The sequence below is a fragment of the Natator depressus genome, chromosome 5 (assembly GCF_965152275.1).
Source record: "Natator depressus isolate rNatDep1 chromosome 5, rNatDep2.hap1, whole genome shotgun sequence".
In the NCBI taxonomy this organism is placed as follows: domain Eukaryota; kingdom Metazoa; phylum Chordata; order Testudines; family Cheloniidae; genus Natator; species Natator depressus.
The window spans coordinates 124,929,405-124,952,438 of record NC_134238.1 but is presented as its reverse complement, the minus strand read 5'-3'; the positions used below and the strand labels follow the sequence as shown (position 1 = coordinate 124,952,438).

Here is a 23,034-nt window from a genome sequence, read left to right as displayed (position 1 = left end):
TAAAGTGTGCCATTACCCAATCTGCATATGCCAAGACGAAGCTGGTGCATAGACACACATGGCTGTGCCTGGTATGTTTTGCAAAAGCATTTTTTTATGCCTGTTCGAAACGCTGTTTGACTGTTTTTGTTCGATGTAAACCTGAGCACATTGAGAAAGAGACTCAAACCATGACTGTTTGAGTTTCCTTCCCTTGAGTTCTGCCTTTCTTGGATCTTTGCACAGTCATTCCTCTGACTCAAAGAACAGGAGGAGGCCTTCTCCAGGTGAGCTCACGCTAATATGGCACTACTCCAAGGATCAAGGGCTGGGTCCCTGGCAGACTTACAGGGCAGTGTACATGAAACAAGCATTCGAGACAGATGAAAGAATTTACATTGAGGTAGTAACTTGAGACTGACGTAAAACTCCTGTAGGAGACAAATCATTGGAATGGCTGGAATTGCAGTTCCCATTATGTCAGATGAACTCTCAGTGGCCTTTGGAGAATAAGTCTTAACTCTGAGCCAGAGTGGGAAAGTATGTTGGTAAATTAGAGAGAATGGGTTTGTTTGTTCCTGTAATTCTCTGCTGGAAAACCTTAGCTTCAGAAGTCCTGCAGTTACTAGACAGATTAAATCATCCTCATGGTCGAACTGCAAAGGAAATTTTTTTTACCAAAAATCCACACTTTTTAATAGACTGTTTATTATGAGTCTGGGTCCAAATGCAGCTCTAAGTCTATTACACGCAAAAAAACATTTTTAAACTACATAAACGTCAAAATACACTTGTGTGCCTATGTATATGTGATGGGAGGAAAAAAACAGGGGTCCTGTACTTGGAGGTGGTGACCCCTAGGAGGGTTACAGACAGGTGACAGGGGGTCATGAACCCCCTGCCCTTCCCATATTGCTAAATGGGAGGGCAATCCTGGCTACATCCAGATAGGAAAGGGTCCTGTTATAGAAAAGGGGTTTGTGGTATAGAATAAACTGAGAACCACTAAACCTCCCCCAAACATTGGTGCTGGAACTAGGGGTACTGGGGGTGCTGCCGCACCCCCTGGCATGAAGTGGTTTCCATTATATCCAGGATTTACAGTTTGATTCAATGGCTCTCAGTACCCCCACCATACAAACTGTTCCAGAGCCCCTGCCTCCAAATCATCCTCCTACAAATCAAAAACTTTCTCTCTTTATGCTGGAGATCCTGGCTGCTAGGTGCAGTTTTACAAAGGCCGTTCTACTCAGGGCCAAACTAGCTTTCGCTCATAGGTGAAAGAAGTCTTGGGCCCCCATTGAAATAAAGGGGAGTTTTGCCATTGACTTCAATAGGGCCAGGATTTCACTGAGTGTCGGCAAGAGATCCCCGTTGCCTGTTGGTTGGTGGTTGTTTTTTGAGGAACATATTTAAGGATGCTGAGCAAAGTACATTTTTTAATGTACACAGTATATTATGGTCTGCCTTCTTAATCTACATAATTAGGTGTGGATTAGTAGGTACTCTTCATATGGGGTGAAATTCACTGGGCAGAGAGCCCATTCATGTGCACTTAAGTCCCTTTTTTGTGTGGGCATTAGTATTTAAATGGTGCACTGTATGTAGTATTCATTGCACTACTGACCTTTTCACGATACGTATTTGTTCGTATAGTATGAATGATTGTGTCTGTGTTTTATTAAGACCATTAAAAATAAGTGAACAAGGTTAAAGTATCTCTCGAGCACTTCTTATGAATCCAGATCCTTCCGAGAGGTGGGGAACAGGGTTTGTGACATTGGAGCAGATCACTCGACCAGTAAATCTGGGATCCTGCCTGGCCTGGTACATTGATACCTCAAAGGAAGAAGATTAAAAAGTAATTAACAAGATCCCAACTCTCACTCAGGTGCATAGTGAGGGAAGGTGATTTCCTATTCATTAGCCTGTGCCACAAGGGCTTGCCAAGGTAACAGCTGGAAGGACACGTGTAGTTCACATAAGTACAAGTTATTTCTTCTTTACCACAAGAAAGGAAATCGGTATGCTCTGCACTATGGCAATGAAGATGTCGAGATTGTCAAATGGTTGAACGTTCTGTGACCGGAAATGTAACCAGGTTGTAAGGGGCCTAACCTGGGTTGCTCCAGTTGAAGACAAGTTGAGTGAGGCTAGGCTGTGCTGGTATGAGCATATCCAGTGGAGACCGGAGAGTTCTATCAGTAGGATGGTTCTTGCAATGACTCAACAGAAGATGAGCAGGGGGACACTAAAGACTTGGTACATGGACTGGATATCCAATGTGCACGACAGCCTGACATATGAGCATGAGTTTTGGAAGAAGGCTATAAAAGTCCCTGACCTCGACTGGGGAAGTGGCAAGAAAGAAGAAGACATGTATTGTAGCGTCTAGGAGCTATAACCATGGACCTGTACTATGCGCCGTACAAATACAGAACAAAAAGTCCATGTGATTAATAGTCACAAAAATAACTCAGAGACGGAAGTAATAAAGTCCCAGCAAACTGTTCCATTAGACTTGGACTGGCTCAAAAGGCCCTAGAACAGCCAATCCAATTCCAGTTCAAAGCTCTCTCTAGTCCACAACAATAACTATTGTTATCTATCTCCTGTCAGCGCACAGATCCAAATCCTGGTCCTTCGCACAAAGCTCTGAGTAGCACAAATGGGACCATAGCAAGGCCTGGGATTGGGAATGGGTCTGAGCCCAGACTTATCAAAATGACTGTCAATCCACCCATTTAAGAAGTGTTTGAACACATACAGCATCTCAGCACTGTCCAGCTTAGAAGCTCTTAGGAAGAGGAAATAGCTCAGACAATGATACCAAAAATACCATTTAGCATCCTGATAAATGGCGATTTGAATTCCTTTTAATAAAGGAAAGAGGAAGCAAGACTAGTGCCCTGTGTTATGATCTCACAGTCCTGTCTGCTACTATGGGAGTTGGGAGCCTGGGTGTCTCTATCATTCTGAGCATAGTGCCCTGTCTAGAGCAGCTCTAATCAGCAGTTATTGAGAACAGTGGTGGAGCTGAACTGCTAACAATGCTGGGCATGTCTCATAAAATTTTCCGCCAGGTGCATGTGATCAAAAACATCCTGGATTTCCCTTCACAACTCCTTCAGCTTTTCCTGTCACACCACAACCAATGAGCTGGTCTCTGCATTCATTGAAAATGTTTGCACAATGTTTGTAGCTTCAGGTGACTCTACATCCCGTTTTGGCCTGGGCAGTCCCTTTTTTAAGCTCTGTCCCGGCTGTCCCGACTTTTTTGGCAAAAGTGGGCCTTTGTCCCGTTTGCTCTTGCTGATTTGATCCATTGGCAAGAGCAAACGGGACAAACACCCACTTTGGTAAAAAAAAAAAAAGAAAGGTGGTGTGAGGTGCGGGCGAGCAGAGACACCAAATCCTTGAAGGGGGGAGGCCGGGCTCTGGTGCGGGGGAGGCAGGGTTCCAGTGACAGCTTCTTGCGGGGGGCAGGCAGAGTTCCAGCCACCCCAGCGACGTGTGGAGTGGGGGGGGGCCCTCAGGCCAGCCACAGGGCAGGTTTGGGCCAGCCACATCTGGTGTCCCATTTTCCCTTTGGGAAATATGGTCACCCTATAGCTGTGTGCACACAGGGTAGCTGTGCATTCAAATGGCCAGTTAAACATCTAGGTGCCCCTTTCCTGCATTTGCCTGGTTGGCGCACCGTTCCTGGCTCTGAAGGCACAAGGGTGGCCATGTACCTACACGTGGAGTGTTGTCTGCAGACCTGCACGCACACATCCTCCATTTTTGAAAATGGGGCATTTAAGATTTCATTGTCCTCTCCTAAGACAGCCTTGCCTCAAAGGAGACACTGTTGCCTAGTGGATAGTGCACTGGACTGGGACTCGGGAAACCTGGGTTCTGTTACTAAGCCACTACGGTGTGACCTTGGATAACTTGCTGATTCCCTGTTCTGTTCATTCCCTCTGGGGCACCTGGCACTGGCCACTGTTGGAAGACAGGAGACTGGGCTAGATGGAACTTGGTCTGACCCAGTAGGGCCATTCTTACGTTGAGGGAGTCACTTCACCTCCCTGGGCCTCAGTTACCCATCCGTAAAATGGGGACAGTGACCTCTCCTTTGTAAAGTGCTTTGAGATCAATGGATAAAAAGTGCTCTATAAGAACTAGGTGGTATTATGGTGTCCTGATGCCCAGCAGAGTATTGTTTTCTCTAGGTTTTTAGACGATTGGAAGCATGTGTAACAACTGCTGAAGGTTCAACAGGCCAAGGAAAAGCTCTGGCCCCGAGAGGGCAGATGGGGCTGAGAATCTACAAACCAGGCTTTCTCAGCCAGCCAGCTCTCAGGAAAAGGCAGCCTGGCATTCGCTGCTCCTTGGCAGATCCAGGCAGCTGAAGAGACTGCAATGACTTTAGTGGAAAAGTAAACGCGGCATGTGTGTGTGTGTTTCCTCCCTCCCCAGGACTGGAAGGGGGAAGAAGAGATTTAGCCGCTGGCCGGCAGGCATCTGGGCATGACTCAGAGCCCCGGTCTGACTGGCCGAGGGGTGGGGCGTCTGGGTCGGGATGGAATTCAGGTGCCTCGCTCCAGCTCCACGGTGGCAGCTGACGCCGGGGAGCCCGCAGCGGCTCTGCTCGTCCAGCGCGGCAGGATGGGCTCGAACCTGCACCCTCGCAGGCAGCGGGGCGTCGGAGGGCCGCATGTAAGTGAGAGCCCGCAGGAGCAGAGCGAGCCCACAGGCGAAGGGGGGAGGGAGGGACACAGGATAACTGAACGTCTGCTTTAAACGTGGCTTCTCTGGCTTGCTTGGGCGGCGGAGCATCCTGCCTTTCTCAGCTGGTGCGGGGAAGCAAGGGCTGGTATTTGCATTTCTCCAGTGGAGGCGGAAAATGTATGAAGGGTTTGTGGTTTTTTCCTTCTGTTTGCTGCTACAGTGGCAAGCCATGAATGGAGCGGGCTTTGTCTTCCTCGCTTTCCTCTTCTCGGCCATGTGAGGCAGGTCTATTTCCAAAGGAGCAATGGCCAGGAATATATACATCTATATACTAAAGGAGTGCATCTGAAGAAGTGGGTTTTTTACCCACGAAAGCTTATGCCCAAATAAATCTGTTAGCCTTGAAGGTGCCACCGGACTCCTCGTGGCTGCAGACTAACACGGCTACCCCTCTGATACTTAAAGTAGTGAGGTCGCTTTTAAAAAAAAATACAGTCTAATTTGACTTGCTTGTTAAGTGATGCGGCTGCTTTAAGACCCTGGTGTCCTTGCTTCTTTAACTGAGCAAATCTGACACAGGTCACTGGAGTAAATTAATCCCCAGGCTGCAGAAAGAGGAAGCTCTGCCTTGTGCTGATTTGTGCTGGGAGTTGTTGTGGGTTCAGTTGTTTTGTTTTGTTTTTTTAATGAGTTTTATTATAATCTGTGGAAAGCAGGCGACTTGTGAAAGTCGCCCGTCTTTGTTACAAGCCATTTCCATGCAGCAACCACAACAAAGTCGCAAGCACGAAAAATGCAGAGTGTTGTTGTTGTGTGATCTGTCACTCAGGGAGATAAATCTTGTGAAAATATTAGAGGAGGAAGGATGGTCCTGTGCTTAAAACACAGGCCTGAGAGCCGGAGGAAATACCAGCCCTGCTGAATTCAATGAGTGTTCCCATTGACTTCCATAGGGCCAGGATTCTCTCTCGCCCCTCCTCCCCCCCCCACTCCTATCAGACTTCATGTGTCACCTTGGACAAGTCACTTAGCTTTCTTGTGCCTCGGTTTCTTCATTTGTCAAATGGTGACAGTGATTAGCAGCTGTGAGGTTTGGTTTGTAAAGCACATTGAAATTCTTGGACGAAAGGCACTGTACATATGCAAAGTAGTAGTCTTTTTATACAGCATCTATTTCCATCCGTTTTCGTCTATAGCCAGATGTTGGGACATCTGGCAACTTCCTAAAGCTGACGTTTTATTTCTTATCAAGTTATTTCCCCACCCCACCCCCACTCCCCCACCTCTGTACTCCTTGGGTGGAAAACATTTCAGTTATGCTGCTCTGTTGATAGCACTTGGAGTTTAGGAGACTCCGATTCCAAGCGTGGTGTTAATAATAATAATAATAATTAATAATAAATAGTAATGATGTTTGTTATGACAGTGCCTGAGGCAGAATGGGACCCCATTGTGCTAGGCGCTGTACAATAGTAGATGGTCCCTGCCTGGAAAGTTTACAATCAAATTCAACCAGACAGCCAGGGTGGGGAAGGGGTAGACAAATAGTGTAAGCTATATTAATTCCACAATTTATTTGGGGGGAGGGTTAGTTAGGAGGAGATCAGTTAAATGGGAAGGGAAGCAGGGTGAAGGGGATAGAGGAGAGGAGAAGAAGGTAAGAGAGGCAGGAGTGAAGTCAGGCTGAGATGAAGAGACTGGGGGAAGGAAAGAGTTGGAGCCAATAGCCAGTCAGCACAGGGCAGGAGTCTAGGCTGTTCAATACCCCAGGAGGCATTGCTGTGCCTTCCCTGGGTTGGAGATGCTAGCTGTAATACCCGGATACTGCTCTGTGCCACGCTGTGAACTGTACTGTCCTACTGAACAGACACTGATGGGCCCATGCTCAGTGTACTGAGGATGACGTTCCCTCCACCCATGTAGAGCCTGTGGGCCAGATCCTCAGCTGGTGTAAATTGGCATAGCTTCCCTGATACATCAGTGAAGCTACACCAATTTATACCAGCTGAGGATCTGACCCTGATTATTCAGGATCTGTGATATGACATTCATACCCCCACCGGTCCTCCCAGAATCTGAATGTTTTGTCACTTAACCTGGAATCACCCCTCTCCACTCCCCAGTGATTCCCGCAGAAACATGCTTTGCTGCCTCCCCCCTACCCCCCTCCGCAGCCAGCCTGGCCAGGTTTGACCTCAGCTCTAGCATCCACTGGGTTAGCAATGTTCAGTTGTGTCGCAAAATGCACATTCTAGAGGCTCCTTCTCCACTGGTGTTTGTTCACAGCCGCTCCCTCGAGTGACACTGGCATTGATTAGCCTCGGAGGAGATCATGGCTACAAATTCACCCCGGGTGTCCAGTCTGAAGAGAGTGCAATCTAAAAGAGGTTTTAGAGGTTCAGGAGAGGAAGATGTTTTTTCTAGCATGAATGCACAGGGAACCCGACAGACCAACCTTGGTGCCACAGCTCCAGCAACAATGGCCTTTGTATTCAATAAACGCCTTGATCCCACAGTTGGATCCATGTAAGCAGACAGAGAACCACTTCCAAGATGCAGGCCTTAATTTATACCCCAAATTAGGGTTTGCAGAAAAAGCCTTCTAACGTCAGTGAAACTATTTCTGTGACACTTATTTTTTTTAAACAATAATTCCAATGAAAACAGCATGAAGTGCGAGTGGTAGCTTATATGATCTTCCCTGGTGTAGCCACTGTGGATGAAACTCAAGCCTAGCCTCTGCTCCATTGCATTAAGAGCATTTTCAGCTCCTATAGTGTCTGGCAGTAGCATTGGGGATTTAAGCTAAGACAGCTCATTTGATTTAGGTGTTATATGTCAGCCTCTGGCTAGTGCTTGGAGCAATATTTAGGTCCTCGGGAGAGCTAGATTCATCCCTTTTCATCTGCAAGCAGGACAACAATAATATTTAGCATTTTAGGCTTGGTGTAGGGAGGAGGCCCAGGAATTCCCAACCCTCCATGAGAAACAAATGCCACCACTTGAAACATGATACGTGTTCTAACATAAACAAACCATGTGTCTATGGCCTAGGCTCCCACATCAGAGCCTGTACAGCTGTGGATTTCCACTATATTAACACTAGCCCCCTGGAGGATCAGGGCTTATCATAGGACAGTAGTAAATCAGGTGGGGGCGTCTGCTAAATACCTGCCATTACAATAATTCTAGTTAAGATCTAAACAAAAGCCAATCTTCCTCTAAAAAACAAACAAACAGAAAGGCCTGTTTAACTTGATACAGGCTTTGATGCAAAGGGCTTCAGCATGGTATCTGTCATTCAGGGCTTAATTTGTGCCAGCACCTCTAGGCTTGGCAGTTCAGAGCCCCGGCACCTCTGGGGTTGCTGCATCAGTTACGAATGAAAAAAAAATTGTTTAAACTGTGGCACCTAATGGCATGAACCCCGGCACCTGTTTCATTACAAATTAAGCACTGCTGTCATAGTTTATAAAACCAGTGTGATCTAGTAACGCCTTTGGGATTTGAAAGTGAAATGAAATTGGTTTCCTTCGTAAATGATGTTCTCCAATAATAAACATTGGTTTATTATCATGACTTTGTTAAGAGAGGGGATAAAACACATCCTACCCTAACAGTCCATTAAGGACCTAATCCAGCTTCCATGGACTTCAATGGAGAGACTCCCATTGATTTCAATCACAGCTGGATTATACCCTACCGGCCAGCTTGTGGCAGTGAATTCCTGGCCCTTGTTAGGAGCAATCTGAAGCCAGCCTGCCCCACAGGGAGTCCCATGTTGCACACAGAGAGAGACACAATGTCTCCTAGAGCTCTCTGCACTATGCAGGGGGTGCCTCCCACTGTGCCCAGCCAGCCATTAGAAACATGCAGCATGCACTACTCTTTGCAGCCATTTTAGGTTGCCTAAGGAAATCTGGGGACTCAGAAGCAAAAGAGACATATGGGCAAAATGAAGATCTTCATGCTTTTGTGCACAGCCCTTTAAAAAAGCAGGGTGTCTTCCATGCAAATTAAAGAGAGGCACGCATGTATTGCACCATTTTGTTAATCGGTATGTTTGGAGAAAATCCTATAACCAGAGTAGGACTGGCAATATAGTTACTGACCTGGGGAAAGAAAATGAATATTCATAACTTTTAAGAAATTAATATAGCCAAGTAGACGCCTAATCCTGCTCTATCAACAGTGAATATATAATAACCAGTACTGGTTTTAAAATGTTCAGTGGGGGCGGGGGGGAAATTACCTTTAAAACTGGTTTCTTACTGGTCAAATTTGCTATTGACTGATCTTCTCTGATGTAATAATAATAATTTAGTAGACTATTTGTATATGAGAGTGTCAAGAGGCCCCAAGTCCACTGTGCCAGGTGCTGCACAAACAAATAGAGAAGTCCTGATCCTATTGAAGGCAAAGTCCCATTGACTTCAGTGGAGCCAGGACTGTGAGAAACAGTCCCTGCCCTGAAGAACTTATACGGTGTAAGTAGACACAACAGACAAAGGGTGGGAGGGGAAACTGAGGCACAGAGTGGGGACGTGACTTACCCAAGGTCACCTGGGAGTCCGATGGCAGAGTGAGAAATAGAACACAGGTCTCCTGAGTCCCAGTCCAGTGCTGCATGCACTAGATCACACTGCCTCTCAGAATTGAACTCCAGTTCACCAGGGTCCTTGGATCTGGGTTAAAAATGTGAAATATAAAATAGGGCAGCAAGACACAGTGTGATGCTGCATTTCTTATTATCAGCTTGTATTACCAGTAAGATAATTTCTTTTTCATGATTATTTGACAATTTAAACTGAAAAAAATCATGAAGAACTATCAGTAGACGACCAGTTTCAGTTCTTCCCCCCTCAAGCAAATATGTGCAGTAATATCTGTCCTCAGAGCCTACTTTATTTAACATCGAGTCTTTCCCGCCAGAAGCATCACCAGCCTCTGTTGTTTTGTTGATATTGAGAAATGTATTACTGTTGCTTCATGCTTTATGCTGCAGCTGGACCTAGGCTGCTCACGATGTTAGATTCCTGCGTGGCTGGCAGCGTGCTCAAAAGATAACACCAAGGTCATGAGCACCAGAGAAGATAAGTACAGTTCCACAGAAAAAAGCTCTAACGTGGATTTAAGGTCTGTGATGTCTTGTAGCATTCCTATTGTTTTCAACATAAAATAAGATTTAATTTTTGAAAAAAGGTTCTTGACGTTATATTTGTAAAAACTGAACTTCAGTGGGAGTACGCACATGCTTAAGTGGTGTGCTGGATTGGGGTCCAAATAAACAGATAAAGGGTAGGGAATGGGATACAACAAAAAGGATATTATTTATTAGGCACAGATCAAGAGCCGCAATCTGGACATTACCAGAACAAAAGCAGTGAAATTGAACTGCTTCTTATTAATTCACAGTAGAAATAACTTTTCTTTTTAATGTTCTTCTTATGTGAGAGAATAACTTTTAACTCAGTGGAACTATCACATCCATAAAGCTACTCGTTCTTAAGTTTTTGCCAAATCAAGGCCTTAGGATACAAATAGCTCTTTATAAAACATAAGGTAGTGGTTTTTAATATGTTTTTGAGTTAATTTCCTTTTAAAAAGTCCTGCAGCCTTTCCCCAAGTTCCCATAGAATCTGGGGCAGAAATTCCATACGTGCTGCTCCATCTGAAAGCAGTGGCACCAATGGATGGAAGATTAGGCCCATTGACTGCAGTCTTGATGCTTTGTAAAAAATAATCACACTTATTTCTCTGTTTTTGACATGCTGTTGTTTTAACCCAAGTCCAAGGACCCTGGTGTCAGATTTCAGGGTGGGTAGCAGAGCACTTAAACATAAAATGTCGTTGATTTTGAGAGGCAGTGTGTATGATGTAGTGTAGTGTTCAAGATGACATCAACTGAAAGCAATGAAAGAAAAATATTTCTGTTTTTCAGTTCTCTTTCCACCTTTGACAGCACTCTGTATCGTTAGTTTCACTGTTTCTCCTGAGCTGTCAGTTTCCTTTGTTGTGTGACAGACCCTTACATACAGCCACTCCCTGTAACCCACTCTTTTAAAAAAGACTGACTAGATTCCAACCTGTTCAGTATTGGCTGAAGCACTCCTGCAAGAGACAACCAGTTCAGCACAAAGTGGAATTAATCACCTGTTTACAAAAGTAATGTCAAACCCTACTGCTAAGCTCAAAAAGTAGAGCTGGGACAAATCCCCTGCTTGGATCTGATCTGTACACAAATCCAGCAATTTGCTCAGGTCCATATTCACACAAAAGTCATCTGAAAACAAAGGTTGATGATGGCCACTGCCATGAGGTGACAGCCAATGTTAAGTATGGTCCAGTTCCGCCCACCATCCCCTCACCCGCACAGTCTGCTTCCTGCACCCCAACTCCTAGCACTCATCTCTCACCCACCCTTAGCACGCATGTTCAGACCCGCTCCATTTCAGTAACCAGATTAATTTGCTTAGAGAGACAGCATAGATAGCATGCTAGACTGGAATTTAAGAGACAGGGGTTCTATTCCCAGCTCTTCTGCTGGTTGACCTGGGGCAAATCACTTCACATCATCTCTTCCCTCCACCATTTGTCTGTCTTGCGTATTTAGACTGTAATCTTTTGAGGGCGTGGACTATCTCTGTGTACAGCCCCTAGCACAATGGGGCTAGGAACCAAGTTAGGGCCTCTAGGTGCTACTAGAAGCCCCGATTCAGGAAAGTGTATGCTTACATCTATCTCTATTCAGCAAAGCACATGCTTAAAATTAAGCATGTGTGCTTTGCTGAATAGAGATGGACGTAAGCCTATGCCTAAGTGCTTTGTTGAATAAGAATGACATCCTAAACGGTCACAATACAGATAATAATTCTCTTCGCTGATAGATACAGAGGTCTGATATTTGGAATTTGGTAAAGATGATTATCCTACCCCTACTGCATGGACAAGGTCTTGTTTGGTTGGTTTTTTTGCGGGGGGCGGGGGGGGAGGAGGCGCAATCTTAGTGCCAGAGTCCAGTCTACATTATGGGTTTTGTGCAATGTTTTAGGATGTAATCATGTCAGTTTCTCAATATTGAGCTGTAATAGACTAGAGCTCTTATTTGGCTTTTGTCCATTGCATACATGCTTTGAGTAAGGACAAGTAGCTCCGTTCATTCCTGTGTGGCTGCAACTAAAGATTTATTTTGCGTATGTTTATTTTCTGTGTAAATCATAGTTTGAACAATTTAAACAAGCAGGAAGTTTCCCTAAGTCAACTGCAGGGTGACATTCTTGTAGGAGTATATCCTGGTTTGTTAGCCAGACTTATGTTAGCTGTTTCATTCAGGGCTGAGCCAGGGTTGTGGATTTTGACTCATATTTACCAAGTTTATTGAAGCTAATGAAAATTGAGGCTCTAAGATATTGGTGTGGGTCAGGCAGGTGCTGTACATCCGTCCTCACACAGCAGTGCTAATTCACCTCAATGCATGCGACACACTGGCAGGACGGCTCTACAGCACCTCTTGAGCAGATTTCCAGTTGTGTCCAGGTGGGTTTTTGACGTGCACAAGTAAGGACAAGACAAGACCATCATATCCATCTTCACTTGTAACCAAACGAGCCTAGGGCTTCCGAGCTACATGCCTTAAGTACAGGGGGACTGGACTAGATGACTATTGAGGTCCCTTCTAGTCCTACACTTCTGTGATTATGGGCCTGATCCAAAGTGCAATGGGAGCCTATTGGCTTCAATGGACTTTGGATCAGGTCCCTATCTGACCCTTCCACCCATGTTAATCCCCACAATGGGGGTTCCTTTTTCTTTTCGTCCGAATCAAGATGTCACTCTACAGCAGGGGCAGGCAAACTTTTTGGCCTGAGGGATGTATCAGGTTTCGAAAATTGTATGGAGGGCTGGTTAGGGGAGAGGGGCGTGGCCCGGCCCCCACCCCCTATCCATCCCCCCTGCTTCTCGCCCCCTGACAGCCCCCCCCCGGGACTCCTGCCCCATCCAACCCCCACCCCGTTCCCTGACGCCCCCCCCGGGACCCCTGCCCCATCCAACCACCCCTTCTCTCTGTCCCCTGACCGCCCCCCTCTGCCCCTGACTGCCCCCCCGCCGCCCTATCCAACCCCCACTTTCCTTCCTTACTGCCTCCCTGGGACTCCTACCCCATCCAACCACCCCTTCTCCATGTCCCCTGACTGCCCCCCACCGCCCCATCCAACCCCTCCCTCCTTCCTGACTGCTCTAATATTTTTCTTTGGTGCTTATAACAAGTAGTACTTGTTGCTTGGTACTGTTATAGTAAATTCACACAGGGCGGGGTGGGCAAACTTTTTGGCTCGAGGGCCACACTGGAATGCAAAACTGTATGGAGGGCCGGGTAGGGAAGGCTGTGCCTCCCCAAACAGCCTGGCCCCCGCCCCCTATCTACTCCTTCCCACTTCCCACCCCCTGACTGCCCCCTCAGAGCCCCTGACCCATCCAACCCTCCCCCCCGCTCCTTGTCCCCTGACTGCCCCCACCTGGGACCTCACCCCCTAGCCTACCCCCACTGCTCCCTGTCCCCTGACTGCCTCCCCAGACCCCTATTCACACCCCCACCCCCTGACAGGCCCCCCAGGACCCCACCCCCTATCCAACCGCCCCCTGTCCCCTGACTGCCCCCGGGACCTCCTGCCCTTTATCCAACCCCCCCACTCCACGCCCCCTTACCATGCAGCTGAGAGCAGCTGGAGCCAGCTGCGCTGCCGGCATGGCTGCAGGGGAGGGGTGACAGCAGGGGAGGTACTGGGGGCTAGCCTCCCTTGCCAGGAGCTCAAGGGCTGGGCAGGACGGTCCTGTGGTACATTCATTACTGAGGTAATTCACAGTGACTGTGCCCTAGGGACAAGACTTTCAAAAGTGACTAGTGATTTGGGTGCCCAACTTTAGATACCTTGCAGGGGCCTGATTCTTAGACAGTGCCGAGTGGCTGTCCTTTAAAGTTCAGACCCCTGTTAAAGTGATTTAAGTTTGGCTGCCTCGTCTCTGCTGTGCCCAACGTTGCGAGTTGCTTTTAAAAATCTTGGCCTGAATTTTCACATCCCTGTCATTAGTTAGGTCTCAGTTTCAGTATAAATACACTTAATGCAAATGAAGAGTTAGTTATAAACAGGAACGCGAAGTAGCTCCATCTTAGATGCAGTACATGCTGACAACTGGCTAGTCCTAGGCGCTTTACTCAGGCAAAACTCCCATGCAAAGAAATGCAGCATGAGATGTATGTTAAAATTACTTTTGTAATATGGTATTTGGCTGTACAATGGTCTCCATAGCCATGAATTAGTGACTATTACACTGGTAATACGGTATGCAGGTCAGTTGTGGTACCCCCTTAGATGTTTGGTAGCATGCTGAGTGCATCCCGCGCACCGAGGCACTAGAGTTGTCCATTTTTTGGGGACATATTCCTGAAGGTTTCATCACAGGACATAATCTTTAATTACATATTAATCTTTAATTCCTGGAGATTCCATGACAATCCTAGAGGCACATGCCATTGTAGGTACTCCAACCGCCAGGCCTTTCGGGCTCTGGCCCTCAGTGGGTGCCCATACTTACTCCCAGATGCTGATGTTTAACAAAGGAGGCTTTTCTAGGGCTGCTGGAAATAAATACCGCAACTTCCCCAGGTACCACTGCTTTGGGTTACCAACAAAAAACGATACAACCCATAACAGGCCCCAGCCCAGCCCCTAAGAGCACTCCAGTCCAGTCGGATGAAGGTGGGGGTCTGCCAGCCCAGTGCTAGGGATGCTCAATCCAGGCCACCCATTGCCCTGGAGTCAATCATGCACCAGCTGCAGCTCCCTTGGACAGAATCCAATCCTTTTATCCCACATGTGTAGCCTCATTCAGGCCCATCCACACAGATCTCTATTTGTAGGCCATTAGGTTATCCGCCAGCTGCAGCTACCATGGGCCCCCTAGACAGCAAAAGGCTGCATCCCATTCTCAGCCCTTCAGTCCCAGCTCCTAAACTGCCTGGCTTTGTCACTGCTGCTTCCGCTCCCTCTGGTGCTAAATCCCACTAACTTCCCTTTCCCAGACTGGAAGCAATGAGGGAGCCTTCTGCTAACTGGATGTTGCATGGGAAGGTTAGCGCAGTACCCAGTAAGGAGCCAGCAGCGTTTCATTCACAAAGAGGGTATCTGAATGTAGGTTAAGTAGAAGTGTAACTTTATTAAGCCCTGTGATGTGATTTGCCACCTCTGAAATACAAACCAATGGGACATCCAGGATGATCCTGAACCCCTAAAACTGGACAGCTGGCCATGTGCACTGAGCACCCATTCAGAGGTCCCAGGATGGCTACCTCAAACAGGATGATCCCAGGACAACCTGGACAGGTGGCTGTCCCACCTGTGGACTGCCCTGTCCATGTGGCTGAGTTGCTGCCAGCCTAATTTCCCAGGTTCCCTGTTCCACCGGTGTCCTGTCCGTAACAGTCCCTCCAGGGAACACTGGCCCTCTTGACTCCACTTCCACTGAACATGATACAAGCAGGTTCATTACGATACTTTTCATATCGTCTTCTGCTATTGCTTGTATTAACAAGGTCAGAGAGAGAGAGTATTCACTGCAAAAAAAATTGTGGCTAGCAAAGCTAGCATTAGACGGACAGGAGCACTCTCCAGGAGAAATTAGCCAGTGCCTTTTATCAGTAACAGGGACAACGTTTTAGGATATTAAACTTATTGAATGATGCAAAAATACTGTAGTTGTGTTGGTTCTGCCATGTGCCAATTGTATTATTTTCAGACCACCTTGGTATACCTCTTGATTCTCTCTCTCATATCCTATGGGCCCTTGATACTTTCTGCTGCACTACCCACAGCCTCCATGGGCTACAGGTCATGGATATCGGACCTGCAGTAAATTAAAGAGAGGATTGCCCACTTTGTAATATCAAAACCCCTCTGAGCGACTGGCGGATGCAAATCAAGAACTGGAGAGAAGTGTTGTGTAAATAAGGTCCCCACCTCCTGCACTCTGCTATTCCTTGTCCAGAATCTGTTCCCTCTTCCCACAACCTCACACCGGGGCTGCAAGGGTTACTACAGCTTTGCATAGGTACAAGAGGGGAGGAAAAGTCCAACTGTTCTTTGTCATCCCTGAGGCCCCAATCTGGCAGGGAGCCCTGTGATGGCCCCACTGCAGTCAATTGGGCTCTGCATGGGCACAGGGGTTCATCTTCACAGAGATCATTACAGATTTGGAGTGACCAAGGCTTGCTGAAGCAGGGCAGGGTAGAGTGTTGCCTCTGTCACTGCCTAGTCTTCAGTGGTAATAGTGGGGTCAGCAGGGGCCTGCTCTCTAATGCTGTAGGGATGTGGAGAGAGTTCCCTCAGTCTTTGAAGTACGAGAGGATGCCTTGGTCCACATACCTGGTGATGTGAGGGGGGGCGGGGAGGGTGGCAAAGCAAGAGGACAAGTATTCATCCTTATAGGACTCTTTCTTCTTTCTGTTTTAGACAAGATTGAACTGCGGGCTGCTGGACACACCATTATAGTATAATACCTCTGTAGACAGTTGATTAAAAGGCTAAGGATTCTGCATAAATAAAGCCTTGCAAATCCACAGATATCCGCAGACTGTTTTTGCGGAGTGCGGATCGGATGCAGATACAAATGTTATATCCACGCAGGGCTCTATACATAAAGGATCATTAATCCCCAACACACTTAAATCCAAGTTTGTATTTCTTGTGCAGCCATGAGAAACATTCAAAATATATCTTTTTAAAAAAGGCTAACTCTGAAAGATCATTCAAACTTTTCATTCCAGTGAATACATTTTCACGTACTATTAAAGAAATCATATCAGGGACCAAAGAAATGTGCAAAGGACACAGTGCACTAATCTATAGCGACATTTTTAAACATGCATAGAGTTTTAAGCAATGTGCACAATATACATAAATATTCACTGATGTGCAGAAAATTATGAAAACAGCTTAAGTCTGCCAGGAATTCAGTCCAGGGTCCCTCCCAGCTGCTGCTTCTACCTCCGATCAGCATTTCAAATTAGGATCCTCACGGTTGTAATGGTAATCTGAGAAGAAGGCATACTGCAATTATGTATAAGTCACTGGCGCTTTGAAAGGCCATGACTCACTGTTGCAGCACAGCCCATTTTGGGGACTTACTGTATGTCCTACAGTTAATTCTTTTGCTTTCCACAAAACTCAGTGAAGTAAGACGCTGGAATTTTTCTGAAGACAAACCCTGCAGTCGTTATTCAAGACTGACTCAGGCAAAACTCCCCTTCAAGTAAATAAAGATCTTAACTAAATAAACCCTTAATATTTGTCCCGTTAAAGTTTTTATGTTCACTAACGCGGCTGCTACTCTGAAAGCTGCTAAAAAGTGCACCTCAGAAAGGGTATGCTCTTTCCTCCAAAGAAAAGATAAGTGTGCTCCAGTCCACATGCTCGCCATTTACACATGCGTCTACCCTCTTCCAGACACATCAAGCAGCAGGAGCAGAAATTAGGGCTAATATGCTTGTGATGGAAAGAGACAGAAGTATAGGGGCACAGAGCCTCTCCACTTGCTATATTGATGTGTGTTCATCAATGCAATTTGGCTTGAGAAAATAACCCAGAATGCAAGTACCTGATGCCCACAGGCTAGACAGGATTGATATTTCGTTAGGACCAGATGATTTGCCACAGAAAAGCAGACTCTCGGCTCACCTCTCGAGTGCAGTAGCTAGGCTTTGGTAAAGGCCAATACGTGATCCATCAAAGGAAGAGTCACAGTCATAAATACTAACCCTAGCCAACCACACATTCTCCATACCTGCCACACAAAGACTGTCATGGGGGCTGTCCCCAAAGCAGAACGGTGCCGGACATCGATTACCAGGGGATGGGACGCTGGGGAGGGGGCGGGAGAGGCTACGAAGGGCGCCCCCCCTCCCCATCTGGATCTGTGAGGGGAAGGGCCGCGCGCCCAGGGGTTGTGGGCGGGGCTAAGCTCCCCCATGCTGGGGGCTGTGAGGGGAGGGGCTCTCTGACGAGCCGTCCGCCCCCCCAGCCCCGGCGGGTCGATGATTCGGCGCTCGCTGCGCGCGCGGCCCGAGCCGGTGGCTGAACGTGCCGAGCGCCTCCATCGCGGCCGAGCGGGGTCGGAGCGGAGGTGAGGCGCGGGCGGGGAGTGTCGGGGCTCTGGCGCCATCGCCCGGGGGCTGGGCCCGTCCCCTGCCGGGAGATAGCCCCGCCCCTGCCACAGCGCGTCACAGCCCCGGGCGGGGGCAGGGCGAGACCCCCATACGCTGTGGGGGGAGGGATCCTAGCCCCTGCTGTCGGAGGGGGGGTAAATGGAATGACCCCCGCTCACATACACAGGATGAGGGAGGGGACTCAGCCCCTGCTCTCAGTGGGGGAGGGTAAAGGGAATGATCCCCCCACCCGCACGGCGCGGGGGAGACTCAGCCCCTGCTCTCAGTGGGGAGGGGGAGACAAGGAGGCACCCTCAGGATTTGGGGGCAGGGACTGCTGTTTCTCCTGGGCCTAGTTTCAGGTTGTCTCTTCTTAGTTCCGTGCCCGTCGTGCGATTGCCCCGTTTCCTTCTTGTTTTCTCCCTGGGTTAAAGAGCCACCTGCGTCTCCAGTGCCCTGGATCCAGGATAAAGCGCAGGGGCTGTCATTTACCTGTTTGTTAAATATTTCTTTCACTTCCTTATGAAGGCCAACAGGCCCAGACTGGCTGCGGTCAAGGTGGGCTGAGCTGATTTCTCATGATGAGTGCTGTTTGACTAGCTCTCCCCTATATTTAAAGGAGAGGGCTCCACTGGTCACAGCCTGGAGAGAGAAGTGGTTGTTCAGATATGAAAATCCCAAACCATTGAAGACTACATAGCACCAAACCAACACCTTACATTCCACTGTTGTTAATTCGTTCTGAAAGATGTTATACAGTGAAGGCACTGAGTGTCCACTCCTCTACTTGGCTTATGTGGAAGTTGAGGTTACAGAGGACTTTTCAGAATTGGGCATTTAAGGCCTATTTAATGTTGTGGCCGTTTTTCCATTGGTTTCAGTACTGCAGAATAGGTACTTAATGTGTAAATTAAAGGTATGTAATGTAAAGTATAAACAAATTTTACTGGTTTTTATCTATGCATCCCCTGCCAAGATGGGTCTACATTCTGTGGCAGAGGTGGCTCCCTTTTAATAGTAGGACAGAGAGCTCTTTAGAGCACAGTGTAAGGAAACAGCTAAAAAGGGTTTTGCCTATATCTTCTCTGCCAAAAAAGGTGCGGTTTTTTGTTTGTTTGTTTGTTTTTTACAGAAAGAGAGCTAAGGCACCTTAGTTATCTTGCTGTAAAATCCTAATAGAGACAAGCTTTTACCATGGTGGAGCTAGGTGAGGTCAAACCCAGGTAAGGGTTATTGTATTCACTTTGGCTAGCTACATCACAGTAGAAATTTCCTGGGAGAAGTTCAAACACACAGAAATCAGATCTCAGCTCTCATCTCTTTTGAGCCTATAAGGGAGAATAACTTCTGTCTGTGCTCTTAAATTGCTTCTTGCAATGTGTCATCCAATTGAAAGATTCTATTTCTTTAGAACTCAGAATCCGAGTACAAGGCCACCACTGAGGGCTTGTGTATAGACCAGCTTTAACTATACTGACACAGCTGAAGTGGTGCAGCTCACCTAGTATCATTGTACCAATAACTGCCCACACGAGGGTTTGTACTGATAAAAGTATATGGGTTAAAAATAATCATACCCCTAACTGAAACAGTTATATCAGGACAAAAAACTGTTCAGATCAGTCCTAATTATTGTTGTAGTTTCATTGTTGAATCCAGACATTACAGAGGTTAAACTCAAAACTAAAAATAATGCTGCTGCAGGTTGATTGAAACTTATTAGCACTAAATATAACTGAAATGCTCTTCTACAGTATGAATTTCTTTTGTTTCTAGCCAACTCAGAGCAGGTGTCATAACAATCTGCCTTTGATTTCTGCTGATACTTTACAAACTAGTTGTAAGAGGCCATTGCTATAGCAGGCAGTAGCTGATCATTTAAGTTTTAAATGTGTTGCTATGCAGATGTGCAATCTGTCTACTTAATTTTCTACAGATTGGTCATTATTGTGTGTCTGAAGAGATTCTTTGACTTCTGGCATCCTCAGGGTGAATTCTTTCCTCATCTAGGGTGGGCGATCTTATCTAGATCTTAGTTGAATGGCCTTAGGATATTAAAATAACAGTTTTTTCCAGAAGGGCCTGGAACGACAGAATACTTAATTGAATGGAAAGCTAGAATACTTAATTGAACCAATACTACTTTTTAAGCCTATTTTGCATAAATAAGCAGATAAAGTCCTGTCTCAAGGGAGCTGGGGTATCTGATGTTTAGCACACATGACTTGGAATAAGGAGACCTGGGATCTGTTCATGACTTTGTCACTCCTTCTCTCTGTATCGTTGGAAAAGTCAGTTCACATCTTTGTGCCTCAATTTCTCCAACTGTAAATAGGGGAATACGTATTCACTTTTATAAATCACTGTGAGATCACTGTTTGAAAGGCTCTATGTATTTGTAATTTATTAGTTAGACCAGAGGTTCTCAACCTTTTTCTTTCTGACGTTATTGGAGGTATTGATGATAGTGTAGCCTGGAGAAGATGGAAAGCAGACTGGAAGGGATCCAGGATGGAGTTGAAGGAGAGGGATTGTAGATGGAGAAGTGCGGGGGAGGGTTCCATGAGTTTGGATTTGAAGGGAGATAAGGCAGTAGTTGGAGTCAATGGGATAACCTTTTTTGGATGAGAACACTACAGGATCCTGTAAATTCCCAAATTGCAGGATTTGCTGTGGAATCTGCACCTTGCAATAGTGTTGTGGTCCATGAATCTTAACTTTTATTTAAATGAAATGTTCCTTTTCTCATATTTACAAAGATATACTTGGATCATGTTTTCAAGGTTAAGTCAATAGAGCGTTGCCTGTCTAAGCATTCAGATAGCTTGAAACGATATCTGAGAGTTACAGACTGCTCGATTCCTCTAAGTGGAGCAGCGTTTCATCAGAAACCTAATGACAATTTAGTGTTAGCACTATTTCATTGCTGATCATTTTTGCACAAAGATCTAGATGATGTACTTATCACAATCCCAGATGGCCTCTTTCAACTCTGTAGTTGCTAAAAGCCCCAGCTATTTCTTATTCATTCTCCTTTGACAACGTCTATGATGGAATTATGCATTGTCAGTAGAAATATCTGCAGCACATTGAAAATGTGGGGATGGCATAAACTAAATTGAATTTAGTATAATGGTTTATAAAAGGGACTACTTCGCTGTGTCTATTCATATTTATATTTCCTTCCTTTTATAAAAAAGGGAATATTTAATAATGAAGTTGCCACAAACTTTGCAGTCAGCTGCAGAACTTAAATTCAGTTTGCTACAGGTACGTGGGGCCTTTGGGAAGATCAGACCAGACTTCTATTATGAGAGGAAAGAACCAGAAGGAGTAGAGAGGCTAAGGAGGGGTTAAGAGTGAGGTCATGAAATAGGAGGGGAAGGGGACTCTGGAGCAGGTGACAGGGCTAGGGGAGAAACCTTGCTGTTAGTGATGAGTCCTCTGAGTAGTAGGATTACTAAACTCAACTAATCAGCTGTAGAAGGTAGAAATAATGTCCATCTGAGAAGATAATAGTCTACTGCTGCTGTAGAAATAGTGGAAATGTCTGTGACTTTAAGTGGTCCATTTTAGTATTGCGTTGCTTGCTCAAAACTTGGGGAAAACTTTTCCATCCCCTCCACTTGGGCTCATCTGACTTACTCTTGACTCATGCAGTCTTAGCTAGGGCCATTATCTGCTTCTTCAGAATATAGCTCCAGCAGTAATCTCAATATTAGCCTTCCCACAAACCTCAGTTGTAGAGGAATGTATAAAGGTTGGGAAAAAAAAAAAAAGCAAAAACACAAAACCCCAGGAAATTAAATCTGGCGCAGTATGCCCATTAGATGAGAGATTAAAGACAATCCATTGTAATGTAATGAGGTGTATTGTACCTGTGACATAACTTGGCCCACAGAGTACTGGAGGTTAGCTCTTTGTTTTGTTAGGTATTATGCTGTTTTAGCTGAGGAGTTAGAAACCAGTCTGTGCAGTGATTCAGGAGTTAAACATGATTTACAGTTTCTTTAAAAAAAAAAAAAAAAAAAAGAGCCGGGGTTGGAATTAGCCAGTGGTAGATAGGAGAGCTGCTGCTTATACATTAATATTTAATCCTCTTTTACCTTCACTGCAGTTTGTGTAGAGGAAGCGAAAAGTCAGTGGAATTAGCCAATGGAAGATAGCATAGCTTCTTTTTTCATATATATTAATATTTAATCCTTTTTACTTCACTGCAGTTTGCGTAGAGGAAAGCGAAAGGTAAGGTTTCTAACTGTATAAAAGAGAAAATAGATTTGTCATGCTGGAGACATAATTACATGAATAGCAGTGGTAACCCCTTCCTGGCACTAAGGGAAAGTAGAGCTTCTGGTTTGGGGCTCAATTAACCAGATCAGGTCTCTTACCCCATAACTAGTTTGAAGTCTTGAGTTTAAAGCACTGAAATGCCTGAAGGAAACTAGTTCCTGACTGATAGTTTCTTGCAGCCCGTATAGCCAGAGCCCCTACATGTCACATGTGTGGTTTTTCAGGGGAAACTAGGTGCAATTGCTCTATAAAATTCTCAAACTGGAAATGTTTCTGAGAAACAGACTGAGAAAAGTCAGCTAATTGAACTGGCCTGTTGTGTTTTGCTTAAACTTAAAAGGATAGGTTTAAAAATAAATCCTAGATTTGGTAGCCTGGTGTGTTCTAGCTTTTTCCATTACCCTTTTAATAAAAGGAACTGCCTTTATTGCCAAGTAAATGATATAATGTCTAGCACTGACAGCCTGTGTTGTAAAGGTTGCTCAGTTCATTTTTATTTTTCTACTTCATGTTTGTTTAAATGTGATAGCTTTTCATATGTGTCTTTGAATGGTCAAACTTTGTAAACACAGAAAACTTTTCCAGCTGCACTTGAAATTGGGCAAGAAGAAATCTAATTCTTAAGACTCTAAAGAATTTCAGAAGGATAGTAAAAGTCTACTTTGAAGGATGGCATAGTGCTAGCTTATTGCACCAAGCTGCCAAATGAAGGGTCAGAGTTTGAATCCCAGGGCCTTTCATTTAATTAATTAGGGAGTGGTGGTAACATTCTTAACTCTTGTGAGTAGTGCTTTGTGCTACTGACATGGCAGCCCCTAAGCAATGCTCTAGAGGGTCTGAAATTCCTGCCATTG

The 23,034-nt window shown here is 45.8% G+C and overlaps 1 protein-coding gene across 4 annotated transcripts in view; it reads left to right on the top strand.

Moving 5' to 3' along the window:
• The first annotated feature begins 4,393 nt into the window (after nucleotides 1–4,393).
• GNE (glucosamine (UDP-N-acetyl)-2-epimerase/N-acetylmannosamine kinase) overlaps nucleotides 4,394–23,034 on the top strand; it is a 59,456-nt gene continuing 40,815 nt past the window's right edge. Inside the window, exons 1-2 of one of the 4 annotated variants that reach the window (XM_074953584.1) lie at nucleotides 4,518–4,680; nucleotides 22,111–22,132. In XM_074953584.1, the coding sequence (XP_074809685.1) occupies nucleotides 4,544–4,680; nucleotides 22,111–22,132 (159 nt within the window). In that variant the 5' untranslated portion in view covers nucleotides 4,518–4,543. Of the gene's footprint in view, nucleotides 4,681–17,732; nucleotides 17,869–22,110; nucleotides 22,133–23,034 lie in introns of those variants that run through there. The other 3 variants (XM_074953585.1, XM_074953583.1, XM_074953586.1) reach the window with 3 other exon arrangements.